Below are 12,814 nucleotides of genomic sequence, written 5' to 3'. Positions count from 1 at the left end.
TTTAAAGTAGACCAGTCAAATTGTAGCAATATCAATTCATCTTATGACAAACAGTGCAAGGCTTCCTCTTTGTACCTGGTCTGGCTGCTAAAACAGAAACACTTCATCATGTGGTTTTTCCATTCGGGGACGGATGAGTAATTCAAACCAAACACAAGATCATCAAGGCTTTGGCCAGATATTAATTCCACAATTTACTAAACAATCAGTGTGTCCAGTGACGTTCTTCAAACTTGCTCACATTTATCTGTTTCAACAGAACAAACAAACACAAAAAAAAAACAAAATACACACACAACATGACAAACGGTGGTTCTTCAAGTGTGCTCAGTCAGTAAGTACACAGTCCTTAGCACCAGGAAAGTGCTCAAACAAGAGGCGACGGCTCTCTCCCTACAATCACAACAACAGATTTCAGAGGCCACCTAACTCAGTCTGTATCAGTCTTATTTTGGGGGACAGCAAGGCCAAAAATCTACCCACAGAAAATGAATACTGTTCATCATGACGTCCCAATTTACAAAGAGGAGACCAGTAATCTGCTGGTTCTTGGAAAACACTTTGACACGGCGGCCTGGACGGTTAAATTTGTCTGAGAACGGTTTTCTCAGGCAACTTCATCCCAGCAAAAGCAACTCCACTTTCAATTGCACATAAACATTTCATGCTGTAATGTGATTGGATGAGAGAAGTAAAGTTTTAGCCTTAAATAAATGTCAAAACCTTCAATATCGTTGATTTTCTTAGCTTAGCCGAGCCAAAGATTGTTTGGAAATCTTTAGACCGCTTTCGGAATAAAACTCCCCACAAATAAAGCAAATAATTGGGCACTGATTATAAAAAATAAAAATCTGGTGAAGACAACATACGTGTAAACAGCTACCGCTTGAAAAAAGCAATTCAAAACAATCTTGCACAGAGAGTTTCTGGATTTGGGTCACTGACAGACAACAAATTTCATGGAGTGAACATTGGTTGTGAATGAGGATGCAAAATGTTCTCGCGTTAGGCCAACTAGGCAAGTGAAACTTTCCAGCGTCCAGCCCGGCACGCAGCCACAGATCCCAGAGTGAGCTCAGTGGCTGGCTAGCAAGTGAAGATTCTCATCATCTTTTGGGCTTGTTGAGTTCAAACAGCACCCCGGTGCGCTCACAACTCGCCCCACTTCAAGGCGAACGTCATCCTTCAAAGCTGGTAGTCTATTCTTTAATGTTTTGGTCCCTAAGGGGTCTGAGATGTACATATATTTCTTCTTCTTCTCTCTACACTGATCCAAACTCGGCCATCCAGGCCTCGTACTTCTCCAGGTCGGCAGCGGAGACGGACTTGGAGATCTTCTTGAGCGTGAGGGTGAAGTCCTCCATGGTGACGGGCATCTGAAGCTCGTCTTTGGAGAGAGCACGGATCTCCTCGGGGCTCAGGCCTTGGATCCGGCGACGCATGGCCATCATGGACGCGTCCCTGCGTGTGCATGAAAGAGAAGTAAGCTGTGGGCTCCTTCAGGCTGTATTTCCTATACGGTTGCATAACTGTACTTTTGTTCATGCACCTGCAGACGTTGGTGATGTCGGCGCCTGAGTAGCCCTCGATCTTCTCGGCGATGAGGTCCAGGTCCACGTCAGCGGCCACCTCCACTTCCCTCAGGTTGATCTTCAGGAGCTCAACACGACCCACAGCTACAAACACAATCCAAATGTGACAACAACCAAAACAATTAGATTTCCATTTTCTACATTTATCAATGTTCTCAAACAATCTATGTCTCTGTCAGTAATGGAAATCAGCCCTTTGTGATGTCACAAAGTGCACTTATGCCTGGACAACTTTCATGTTTTTCAATGACTAATCATACAAGGGCTGCTACACTAGAACTGATGAGGTCACCAGAGGGAAGAGGAATGTAGATCCGCTTCTCCAGCCGCCGTCTCAGAGCCTCGTCGATGTCCCAGGGGAAGTTGGTGGCGGCCAGGACCATCACCATCTTTGATGGGTCGTCATTGTCCAGGGCTCCGCCCACACCTGGTCAAAAACCCAAAACCCAACCTATGATGTTTCCTACCAGGCCTCCAGAACCATTAAGGACCATCTTCTCCCCTCCACTCACCATCCATCTGAATCAGAAGCTCAGATTTCACTCTGCGGCTGGCCTCGTGCTCGTCCGACGTTCCTCTCCTGCCGCAGATGGAGTCGATCTCGTCAATGAAGATGGTGGTCGGCGCATAAAACCGGGCCTGGGGGAGCATTTTTCATGGGACATTTTAGAACCTCAGTTTGACCTTTTGAGGTTTCTGTTTTTCTTTCTGCAACACCGCCGCACCCAGACGGACCATTTCGAAGAGCAGGCGGACCAGCTTTTCCGACTCTCCTCTGTATTTGGAGGTGAGAGTGGACGAGGACACGTTGAAGAAGGTGGTCCCACATTCTGTGGCCACGGCCTTGGCCAGCATGGTCTTCCCCGTTCCAGGGGGGCCAACCATTAACACACCCTGAGAAGAACAATGTTATGTAGCATTAACACCAAGAAGTATTTCCTGACCAGCCTTTAAAAAAAAAGTCTATTTTTCTCTTTTTCACATTGTGTCCCCCAACATTTGGCTCCCTTTCCACCCCAAAAATGTCAAAAAAAACAAGGCAGATATGTTTGAGAAAGCCAAAGAATGTGGTGTATCAGCCTAATGACACCGGTTTCCACAGTGTTGGCTTCTGGGTTCCAGAGTTATTATCCCATCACTGCGCGACTCTGCGGCTAAACTGCATTTCTGCAAACGAGAGGCCCGCTGCTCCGACAAACGAATGTATTGATCCTCACATAACTGGCCCGGGGTGTGGGGGTGGGAGGGGGCTGGCAGGGGCGGCGGCACAGTCGAGCCTCACATGATTACGATTCAAACCAGGCTGAAACGGAGGAAAACTCCCCGGCTGCTCGTTCAGCTGAGCTGTGTGTACTACAGGGGAAAGTAGACGCGAACGCGGTGAGCGAGGCCTGGGGACAGATGTTCACAATGATGGGAGTGATGCGTAGGTTGTGTTCATCTTTGATTGAGCAAACAGCTGGCTGTCCCGCTTAGGACGCGGTTCAATGTGGTTCGGATGAACGGGCTCATGGGGACAAGCAACTCTGAGCAGGAATAAAATCATTCGCCATTAAATGTTTCATATACCTTTGCTGGTTTTTAATGCCTCAATCTGAAATGAACGTATAAAACAGCAACTGTTGCAGTCACATCCTTATTTTTCTATTGTTTTGAGATGTTTTTTCTGTCAAACCAAAAGTGCGACTGTCTCACATGCGTGCCTGTTTACCTTCCAGGGGCGACGGATGCCCTTAAAGAAATCCGGCATCCACATGGGCAGCACCACCGCTTCTCTCAGCAGCTTCTTGGCGTCCTCCAGATCAGCAATGTCCTCCCTGCAGTTCATCCACAGACCTCGGTCAAAGAGAACTAGCTCACTAGCACACTCAGTATGCAGCCAGTTGTACGAGCCCGCCCCCCGTACCAGTGCACATTGGGGTTACGGGACACAATGTCTCTCTCCAGCGACTCCACCAGGTCGCCGTCGTATCCCGTGCCGTCAAACTTCCTCTGTTCTGCGTCACCGGCGCCGTCTCCAGACCCTTTCTTTCCCTGAATAGTTTTGGAAAAAATGAATACAACAACTCCCAACACCAGTCGTGTCGAACGCTGCTCAACTGCGCTGGTCTCACCTTGTCGTCTTTCGCCTTTGTGCCTCGAGCGTCCCTGAATCCCGGTCTCTCTGCTTTCACGTTGGCCTGGCCGCGACCTCCTGGGCCCGCCCCTCGATGTTGCAGACCGGGGGAGTCCTTCCTCTGCTGCTTCAGTGCAGTGTTAGGACGTTTCACTATGGGATTCCTGCAGGAAGACACACACACACAGTCTGCTTACTTCCTTGGGGGGTTTTTGCCAAACACCCAAGTTTAAAATGACTGCAGCGCGGGCCTGGGTCCATTGTGGAGATCAACCATGATGCAGACACACACCTGTGTTCTGCAGGGATGGGAGGGGGCCAGATCGCCGGATCCCCTGGCTTCTCCTCCGACAGCGGGGCCATGATGTCACTGGGCTTCTCTGATCTGAAGCTCTCCAGCGTTGCCACGATGGCCTTCACCTGCTCGTACTCCTCGGTGAGCTCCAGTCGCACCTTCACACAAGCACAGTGGGGAAAGCCCGCTGTCAGCACTCCAGACAAGGCCGGGCGAAAACCTCTAGACACATAAAAGGTTTATGGAGGCTAAATATTAACACAGGTGTTTACAACAGCTGCACAGCCTCTCCTTTCTGGTGGCATGGTGATTACAGCCAAATAGTCACAGTGTTCATGTGTTTAAGGTTGGACTCGCCTGCTGCCATTTGACTTTGAGAGCAGGATCTCGGAGGGTCTGGCAGTGCTTGTGGATCTGTTGGAGGACGCCCTGGTAGTAAACGGAGGAGGTGTCGTAGTTCCCCAGCAGGGCGTACTCCCTGCCCTTCTTGGCGTTGTCGCATATTTCTGACAGATCCATGCAGGCTGTGTGACGAGAAGAAGGTACACAAAATTTGAGCGTGGTGAAACCTCGTTCAAAAGGTCTTCATAATCTGCTTTTCACATTATGGTGCAGCTTCACCTATACACTTGACTAATGTACCCCAAAGCCTGATCCTAGGACTTGTTAATACTAAAATTGGAAAAGATTTCCTGTTCTCTAATTTATAGGCAGACTGAAAACATTTAATAAATACAACACGTAACAATAGGAATAATAAAAACAGTAACGTAGACATTTCCTGGTTCTGCTTACTGCCACCTCATAGTGAGTGGCCCCCCATGGAAACATTTCTGCCTCCGCCCTTGCACCGAGAGAAGATGGAACGACACCCCAAGCCGAGAGTGCCATGGTGCCGCTAGCTTGAGTCGGGTATCGAGGTTTACCAGCCTGCACTGACAAGCCGCGTTTTGAGCGTCATTAAAGGCATCTTCTCATCTCTACATGCTGTCATCATGCCAACGCTAGCCACCAGCTAGCTGGATGCTAGGCGCTAATGCGAGCCGAACCCGGCGAAACGCCGGAGCAACAAATAAACAGCGTGAACGCGACTTAATCCTCCCAGCATGTGTCCGCAGTGCATGTAGGGCAAAAAAATAACGCTGCGAATAAAGAAATGTTTGCTATCGATGCGTTTAAAATCGAAGCGCGTTTTTTCATACCTTCATAAAAAGCACTTGTTAGCGCTGTTTGTTTGAATCAGGGTCTCTGTGTTGAGCAAAGTGTTACCATGGCCGCGGGGAGACGCCGTGTGAGGAATACAGACGGCTCGGCGGCTGTGTTGCCTTCGTGGTTACACGGAAAAGCTGGGTTTCATGGCCTCTGTACCTTTAGTTGCGCCATTGTATTGTAGACAACAAAGACGTGTGGGACGTTTCACCGAAACCTTGCTGTCACATATCTCTTTTAAACAAACCAGACAAAATGTTATCGTTACCCAATTCAATGTTATACAGCAATATACCTTTTACCCACACATTTTCAGTGTTTATACGTTCCATGAACGTACCATAAGAGCGGGAACCGTACTGAAAGAAACCACTAGTCGTCGCTACAATGCATCTCATCATATAAAATCATATAGAAAACCAAAAGCACGAAGAAAATTAATTACTATTACTACACTTCTTTCTTTTCTTTTTTTTTAGAAGTGTGTTCTGCAGGGAATTATCTATGTTTTACATAATTACTTTTCACAGCCTTTGGAATTCGATCAGACATGATCTCAGAAAAAAAATCAAGCTCACTGAATTGTTTATTGTGTCATGATATGTAAGAGCCTGATAGACTTGTAGATATCACGCAGAACAATCTCAGACATTCAAATTAAAGTAATTAAAACCACTTTTATTGATTTGCAGCTTAATGACCGCAACACAGATTTGCATACCGCTGGAAAACGTGACAGTAATACTGAATGCATGCGGTGGGTAATGTTCAACATTTATACTTTTTCAGAAATGACAACTTACTATGACATTTGAGCATGTGTTTAAACAAGCATTTCAAGTAACATAAACCGTTTTGCATGAACGGAGACACAGCTGTATTTCAGCAGTGAGACTTTGTTCATCACGTACCCAACTAGGCTGGAAGCCTGTAAAGAGTCAAGTTCAGAGGACCACCATCGAAAGTCATGCTCTATTTGATTTTTCTTTTCGGAAACTGAAGAACTGCATGACAATGTTTAAGACATTTACGCTGAAAAGAAAACAGCTTTATCACAGTTTCAATTTATCTCATTGGTCCCTTCAATTATGATTAAATCTGTTTTGCCAGCTGATTAGTTACTGTGGATACAAGGGTTAGGATGTAGTGCTACAGAGTGTCTGATTGCATATAGTTTGTATGAGTACTAAAGTGCATTACGCAATGCATTGCTGTTTGACTTAAAGTGCATTCATGTGCAGCTTGAACCACAAATATTTGGCATATTTCCACATTGGTTCATGCATTTCCTTTATCTAATTGGTAATTCAATAGTGTGCAAACTTAAGCGCCCTCATCCTGCTTATGATGCCCGACATCAGGCACTGAAATGAGCAAATCATGAATGCTCCTTTCTTTTTGACCACATGGTCACGGTCAAACCTCTCTGGATTCAGTCTCTTTGGTTGCTTTCCGTCAAAACAACCCATAGCAGAACCCACAGGACGGAGCTGCCTTCAGCACTGACAAGCGTTAGACTCTCTCCTGTTCCAGGCCTGCGTGCCGCCACCCTCGCTGAGCTGCTTCAGCCTCATGGGTTTGTGGCTCTTCAGTCTGTACGCCAAGGTCAGAAAGATAGCGTCAACGTGCTCTTTCTCTGCAGGGTCCTTGGCCGACGTCTCAAACAGCGGGAAATTGTAGCTGTCGGCGAGGCACTGGGCAGCCGAGGTGGAGACCTCCCGGCGGTCCCTCAGGTCACCCTTGTTGCCCACCATGATACGCGGAACCATGGGCCCCACCGAATGCCGGCTGCACTCGTCGATCCACTCTGGGATGCTCTCGAAGGACGAGAGGCTCGTCACGTCGTACACGAAGATGACCGCGTGGACGCAGCGGTAGTAGTGCTCCACCATGCTTCTCCTGAAACGCTCCTGACCGGCTGTGTCCCAGATCTGCAACTGAAACAGCAGAAACACCTGATGATGGGACAAAATAATTTTGAATTGATGTCAAAAAATGTTGTCAAGCTTCTGCAATTTTATACAGTGATAATATAACACACTTAAAAAAAACAAAAAAAAACATACTAATGGTAGTACAAGAAGCACTTATTGTCATTGTACGTTCACACAAAGAAACTGCAGGGCCCCTTGACAATGTCCTTTACCACTGAAACTAGGGATGTTAACTATTAATCGATTATCAATTAATTGTCTTTTAAGAATTTCATTGATTAAATTAAATTAGTCGCAATTAATTGAACATTTTTACACATTTTTTTTTTTTGTTTTGTTAAATGGCGTGGTGTGTACCTGTAAACATTTCTGTCACTCCATGCAATTTACAGATGGAACCTAAATCTGAGGACATCCGATCTAAAACTAAGTGAGAACAAGTCCTACTTTCTCTCTCATCGTGTCTACACTCCAATATGTCAATAAGTAACCTGACATTTAACGGTAGTAGTCGGTCTCTTGTGTGTATGAGCTTTAACTCCAACCTTGATACTCTGCCCATCGAGCTCCACCGTCCTCTCTCTGAAATCGACCCCGATCGTTGCCTCGGGGTTTTTCAGGAAGGTGCCTCCACAGAATCTGTAGGTGAGACACGTTTTCCCCACGTTGGAGTCTCCGATGACGATAATCTTGAATATCCACGGCTGCGAAGTGTCATAGTCGTGATGCGCGGAGAGCTCCAACGACTCATTTTGACCGAAAACGATGTCAAATTCCTCCCTGGGTTTGTTTTCTATTGCCATCGCTCATGGTCTCGCTGTCTGATCGCGAACGCCACTGAAATATCGCGAGAGTGTGAAAGACCGCTAGACGCCGTATCCGTGGATCAATAAAAAAAAACAACAAATGTTTTTTATTTAAAATGACGTTTAAAAATTAGTCTGGCGGGTTTAAAACACATTAATGTAAAAAAAAAAAAAAAAAAAGAGAGAGAAAAAAAGTACATATTAACAGAAAAACAAACATTTCTCCATGTGTTTACAGCCTTTGGGATTTTGAGTTTCTGGGGTTTAGCATACTGACACAACAGATGGTTGGCAGGGTCACGCATGGGAGGGATTTATATGTGCCCCTTGCGACATCACCATGGGTTCCTTTCCAGAGATGTATATCTCAGTACACACTCTTTGCAAATTAGGTAAAGGATTTAAAAAAGCTGTTTTACTAAATATAAATTGTCAGAAAATACATGGAAGGTAAATTTTTTTTAAATGATATATTCTTTTCCATAAGTTACATTTAATATTGTTTAGATCCATCTATCCTTTTGCTTTAAACAAATTAGTTAATTTTATTACTTTTTTTCATTCTGGTACACCGTATGCTACAAGAAAATAAACATAAGGGTGTTTGTTTGTCTGCAGTATTAAAATCTGAATGTTTATATTTACCACGGACCAAATTACTTTTTTCTTCATTCAGCAGGGCTCCTATTCTGTAAATTTCAAACTTTACCTCTGTTGGATCTATAAAGGGCTTCTTCTCCTTTTGTTGTCATTTGCTGCTGGCGTTGATGAAATGACACTTGTTTTGTATAGCTCTTAGCTCAGACTTCTGCTAGTGTGACCTACTACGCTTGCAAACCATAAAAATAAGATACAAATCTAAAAAAAACACAATTTTTTTTTCTGCATCATGTTTATTTGACATCATTTCAGGAAAGGTCACACCATAACTACATCCATCAAACAGAAGCAACATAGAACTACGCCCAAAGACCAGTTTTTGATGGACTGCACGGATGTATTGCTACAGTCTCATCAACCACTTTATGTTTAAAACCAGTATTATCCATTTACATGCACACTAATCTGGACTGCAACTTGCATATCAAAACTCGAAACCAAGAATCAAAGAGTGTTTCACTGTCTTATCTAAAGACTGTAACAGATTAGAAACACTCAGCACAGCCTTTATCTGCTGGAGTTGAGGAGGACAATGGCCATTCTTTTTACATGCAGAAAATATGTCCATCAGTTTTTTTTAAAAGAAAAACAAACAAACAAAGAAAAAAACAGCAAACACACACACACACACACACACACACATTCAAAATACACAGTTTGGTTGTTGGTTACCAACAAAAAAATGCACTTACACACTTTTTTTTTTTAAAATAGCTTCAAATAAATCTCAAAAAAATATTAGTCAGGAAACACTTTTATATTACTTTAGAAAAAGTCACTTTTGACATATTGGCTACAGCCTGTAACCTGAGTGAGCGCACAGTGCATTGGCTTCTTAGATTTTATACTGTACAGCACAGGATGTTTGTAACAGCCCAGAGTGCAGCAGCAACAAGAGAAAGATAATGGCAAGTTAAAGCCCTGCAGTGAACCAACAAACCAGCTGTTTGTCACACACTAGGCACTTGTGCTGTTTGACGTTTGAAAAGTCACAGACATGTTGCCAATCCCCCAGTCAACGGCAAGTGTGCTCATTTACTCATGTTAAACGGACATACAAGAAATGTTTTGTCTGTTGCCCCGATTCATGATAGACACACTACAACACCAGCCCTGCCTGACTTGACCGGTTGCACAGGTCACAGAAGACTGCAAGGTTGTTCACACTTTGCAAAAGTGACCGCAGCTGCAATATGGCAGAGAATACAAAATGATAGAAAAAGACTCAAACTGGCGGCTTAAAATTTCATTCACACTGAGAGCTGTTTGTGTTTGAGTGACGCATTCTTGTGATGGGCATTCAGCTTTCTGTCCCCAGTTTGTCAAAGTAGATTATTCTCGTTCTTTTAAAATCTTTTTCCTGCTTTGATGAAAGTGAAACAGGAAAAAGGATTACCGTTAACACCCTGTTTCATTAGATTACATTTACCTGTCATGTACGTTTTTATTAGACTTAAAGTGACATTGCAAATACTTAATCTGGCCGTGGTTGTCGCCTCTGCACAGGCGGAGTGTTTTTGAGCATCATATTATTGGAAGAGAGACTTTTAATTCAACTGCTCCTCGAATTTTTCATAAAATATACTGATCCTGGTTCTGGCGATACAAGCTCAAGAGAAAAAGCCCCGTCACATTTGGCTCACCGAGTGAAAAAGAACTCTTTACTTGGTTTATTCTCCCAAGGTGCACAAAGACCTAACTCTAACACCTTTTTGCTCACCCTGTAACAATCCCTTGAGTGTCAGTTAATACCTCTCATTGACAGTTTCGCACATCCCCCGCTACCAGTTCTCATCCGAGAAAGAACTCGAACTGCCCGAGTCTGAGTCGGCGTCCGTCAAGCCATCCAAGTCCCAGTCGGCGCTGGAGCCGCTGTCGTCGTCCTCCTCGGTGGAGAAGCTGTGCGCGGAACCCAGGCACGCTGGGTACACGCGGGTCGAGACGCACACGGGCCCGAGCGTGGACACGTACACGGCCATGATGCTTTTCCAGTTGTCCCTGGCCGGGTCGTACTCGTGGATGAGGACCCTGTTTTTGTTGTGCTGCAGCAGAGTCTGGGTGAGCAGGAGCAGCTTTCTGTTGTGCTGGATCACCTGGTAGTTGAGAGCGCGGCTGTCGATGGGGATGTCGCCCAGCCGCTTCCACTCCCCCCTGGTGGGGCTGTAGGCCTTCACCACGGGAATGTCGCACACGCAGACGATCTGGTCCTGGAACGCGCACGCCTTGTAGAGCTTGTCTCGGCGCAGCGACCCGCAGTGGCGCCAGCGGTTCCTCTTGGGGTCGTAGCAGAGCATTCGCCTCCGGTTCACCACGTACAGGTGGTCGTTGAGCGCCACCACCTGTATTTTGCCCAGCGAGTGCGGCAGGGGGGCCACGAACGTCCACTGGTTCCTCTGCACGCTGTAGCACTCGACGTCCTTGATCCTGGTGTCCGTGACGGGGTTCCGCCCACCCAGGAGGTACACGTGGCCGTTGAGGTAGCCCATCCCGGAGTTGATCCTCCCCAGCGGCCTCTCTGCCAGCTCCTTCCAGCTGTTGAGGATGGGATTGTACAGCCAGAAGTTCTTGGAGAGGTGGGAGGCGAGGAACAAGTTGTTCTCAGGTGTGGCGCAGGCGATGAGCGACTCCATGGTGGAGCGCTTGTAGTCCTGGCCGCTCAGGCTGCCCAGCGGCGGCGCCATAAAGTACAGGTCCTCAGAGTAGGGGTCACAGCACATGATGCTGTCGTTGGGCAGGCCGAAGAAAAGAATCATGTCTTTGGCGCCGACGCCGATCCTGTGTTTGGGAAGGGCCAGATCAGCGGACATTCCGCAGCCGTCCTTCGCCGACCTGTTGAAGAAAAACTCCAGGTATTTCTCCACGGCCGGCCTCGCCATGAGCCCTTCCAGGTAGGGTTTGTCCTTGTCCATGAACAGGTTCCAGCGCACGCAGTTCAGGGCCTGCAGTGCGTCGTCCCTCTTGTGCGGCGCGTTGGCCTCGATCCACTGCAGGGCGGCCGAGCAGACCTTCCTCTCGCAGTCCACGTCCAGGGTGTTGAGGGACAGCAGCTCCTTCAGCTGCTTCAGATCCAGCTCGCACAGGTCCTCGCTGCAGCACACCTGGCTGAAGTTGCGGGCGATGAACGAGTGCGCGCTCTCCTTCAGCTCGGCGTTGTCGAACGTGTCCGCAAACTTCAGGACCTCCACGCAGTTGGACAGGTCCAGCCTCCTGGCCATGAAGCTGGAGCAGGCGCCGCGGATGTACTCCAGCTGCAGCATGTTGGCGGCGGCGTACAGCCGCTGCACGTTGCCCTCCGTGACGGTCACCCGGCCCGTGTAGCAGTAGTCGATGATGACCGACATGGACTCGGCGTCCACGCCGCGGATGACCACCCTCTCCTGCATGCTCTCGTTCAAGCCCCCGGTGAACATGCTCTTGAAGTAGGGGCTGGCGGCGGCCAGGACGTTGCGGCTGCACAGGAACAGCTGCTCCATGCGGGTCGCCCCGGCCATCTCTCCCCATCCACCTCCACCTCCACCTCCTGCTCGCTCCAGCGACTCGTCGCCGCACTCGACTCCAATCGTGACGTCCCCGAGCAGCTGACAGTCGAACAGGCACTTCAACTCCCTCAGCAGACCCCGAGCGTGGCTGGCGTCCTCCAGCACCTCCGGACCGCTGAAGCAACTCAACGAAGCCGAAGCCATGGCAGCGACTCCGGCTAGCGATATTTCAGCGATTAGTGTCGGCGAAGGGGGGGCGCCCAAATAGCCGGCTGTCAGGCGTCTGACATGCAAGATAACGCTTTTAAACGGTCTGCGCGTCGATAATGGCGCATCCTGTTTTATTGGCTATAGTCAATATGCTGTGAAAAAATACATTACCGGGCGATAAACACAGCTGCGTGGTGGTCTGCGAGTCACAAAAGCAACACTTGTCGTTCTCCTGCTGGGCGTAGTGTTGGCTTTACTTCCGGCATAATTAAGGGCTTACGCTCCGAAGAGCCGTCGTGACACACATGTCAGTTTAGGTTAGATTTTGTTCCTCCCTGACAGCGCTAAAGTCTGTTTTGACTGTTGTAAACCAGGAATCTCGTAAAACTACGCCGTCGTTAGCCCCGAGGCGGAACAGCACCGCTGTCAAACATTGCCAAAGTAAAACACTCTGTCACCCAAAAGGACATAGTAATATTTATTTATTATTTCTCTGTAGGCAAGTTAGTCAAC

The 12,814-nt window shown here is 47.3% G+C and overlaps 3 protein-coding genes across 4 annotated transcripts; all 3 read right to left on the bottom strand.

Moving 5' to 3' along the window:
• Positions 1-164: 164 nt before the first annotated feature.
• LOC142891534 (katanin p60 ATPase-containing subunit A-like 1) lies at positions 165-5,358 on the bottom strand. The gene is made up of 11 exons (XM_076031170.1): positions 5,206-5,358; positions 4,361-4,527; positions 4,001-4,161; positions 3,707-3,872; positions 3,499-3,626; positions 3,304-3,409; positions 2,328-2,486; positions 2,105-2,231; positions 1,885-2,019; positions 1,550-1,676; positions 165-1,461 (listed from the first exon to the last, which is right to left on the bottom strand). Exons 2-11 carry the CDS (start codon positions 4,520-4,522, stop codon positions 1,263-1,265), a joined length of 1,470 nt encoding a protein of 489 aa, XP_075887285.1. The 5' UTR covers positions 4,523-4,527; positions 5,206-5,358; the 3' UTR covers positions 165-1,262.
• A 505-nt stretch (positions 5,359-5,863) lies between these two features.
• LOC142891533 (ras-related protein Rab-33B) lies at positions 5,864-8,034 on the bottom strand. Of its 2 annotated transcripts, none has more exons than XM_076031169.1 (2): positions 7,692-8,034; positions 5,864-7,143 (listed from the first exon to the last, which is right to left on the bottom strand). In XM_076031169.1, the coding sequence occupies exons 1-2, from the start codon at positions 7,947-7,949 to the stop codon at positions 6,709-6,711; spliced, it is 693 nt and encodes a 230-aa protein (XP_075887284.1). In that variant the 5' UTR covers positions 7,950-8,034; the 3' UTR covers positions 5,864-6,708. The 2 variants fall into 2 exon arrangements, with proteins under 2 accessions (XP_075887284.1, XP_075887283.1); XM_076031168.1 differs by having other exon boundaries at positions 5,864-7,149; positions 7,692-8,014.
• A 1,234-nt stretch (positions 8,035-9,268) lies between these two features.
• kbtbd7 (kelch repeat and BTB (POZ) domain containing 7) lies at positions 9,269-12,724 on the bottom strand. Its single transcript, XM_076031167.1, has one exon. The coding sequence runs from the start codon at positions 12,293-12,295 to the stop codon at positions 10,394-10,396; it is 1,902 nt and encodes a 633-aa protein (XP_075887282.1). The 5' UTR covers positions 12,296-12,724; the 3' UTR covers positions 9,269-10,393.
• Between the last annotated feature and the right edge of the window lie 90 nt (positions 12,725-12,814).

This window comes from Nelusetta ayraudi, unplaced genomic scaffold (assembly GCF_046127955.1).
Source record: "Nelusetta ayraudi isolate G7.1 ecotype Tasmania unplaced genomic scaffold, CSIRO-AGI_Nayr_v1 ptg000031l, whole genome shotgun sequence".
Lineage (NCBI taxonomy): Eukaryota > Metazoa > Chordata > Actinopteri > Tetraodontiformes > Monacanthidae > Nelusetta > Nelusetta ayraudi.
The sequence above is the reverse complement of the archived record's forward strand: the minus strand, read 5'-3'. Positions and strand labels throughout refer to the sequence as shown.

Coding starts and splice junctions, on each gene's coding strand:
- LOC142891534 (XM_076031170.1), bottom strand. CDS start 4,522: ATGGATCTGTCAGAAATATGCGACAACGCCAAGAAGGGCAGGGAGTAC. Junction 3,410..3,498: donor CGTAACCCCAATGTGCACTG/GTACGGGGGGCG, acceptor GATGAACTGCAG/GGAGGACATTGCTGATCTGG. Junction 2,232..2,327: donor TCCGCCTGCTCTTCGAAATG/GTCCGTCTGGGT, acceptor ATGCTCCCCCAG/GCCCGGTTTTATGCGCCGAC.
- LOC142891533 (XM_076031168.1), bottom strand. CDS start 7,949: ATGGCAATAGAAAACAAACCCAGGGAGGAATTTGACATCGTTTTCGGT. Junction 7,150..7,691: donor TCGATGGGCAGAGTATCAAG/GTTGGAGTTAAA, acceptor CTGCTGTTTCAG/TTGCAGATCTGGGACACAGC.
- kbtbd7 (XM_076031167.1), bottom strand. CDS start 12,295: ATGGCTTCGGCTTCGTTGAGTTGCTTCAGCGGTCCGGAGGTGCTGGAG.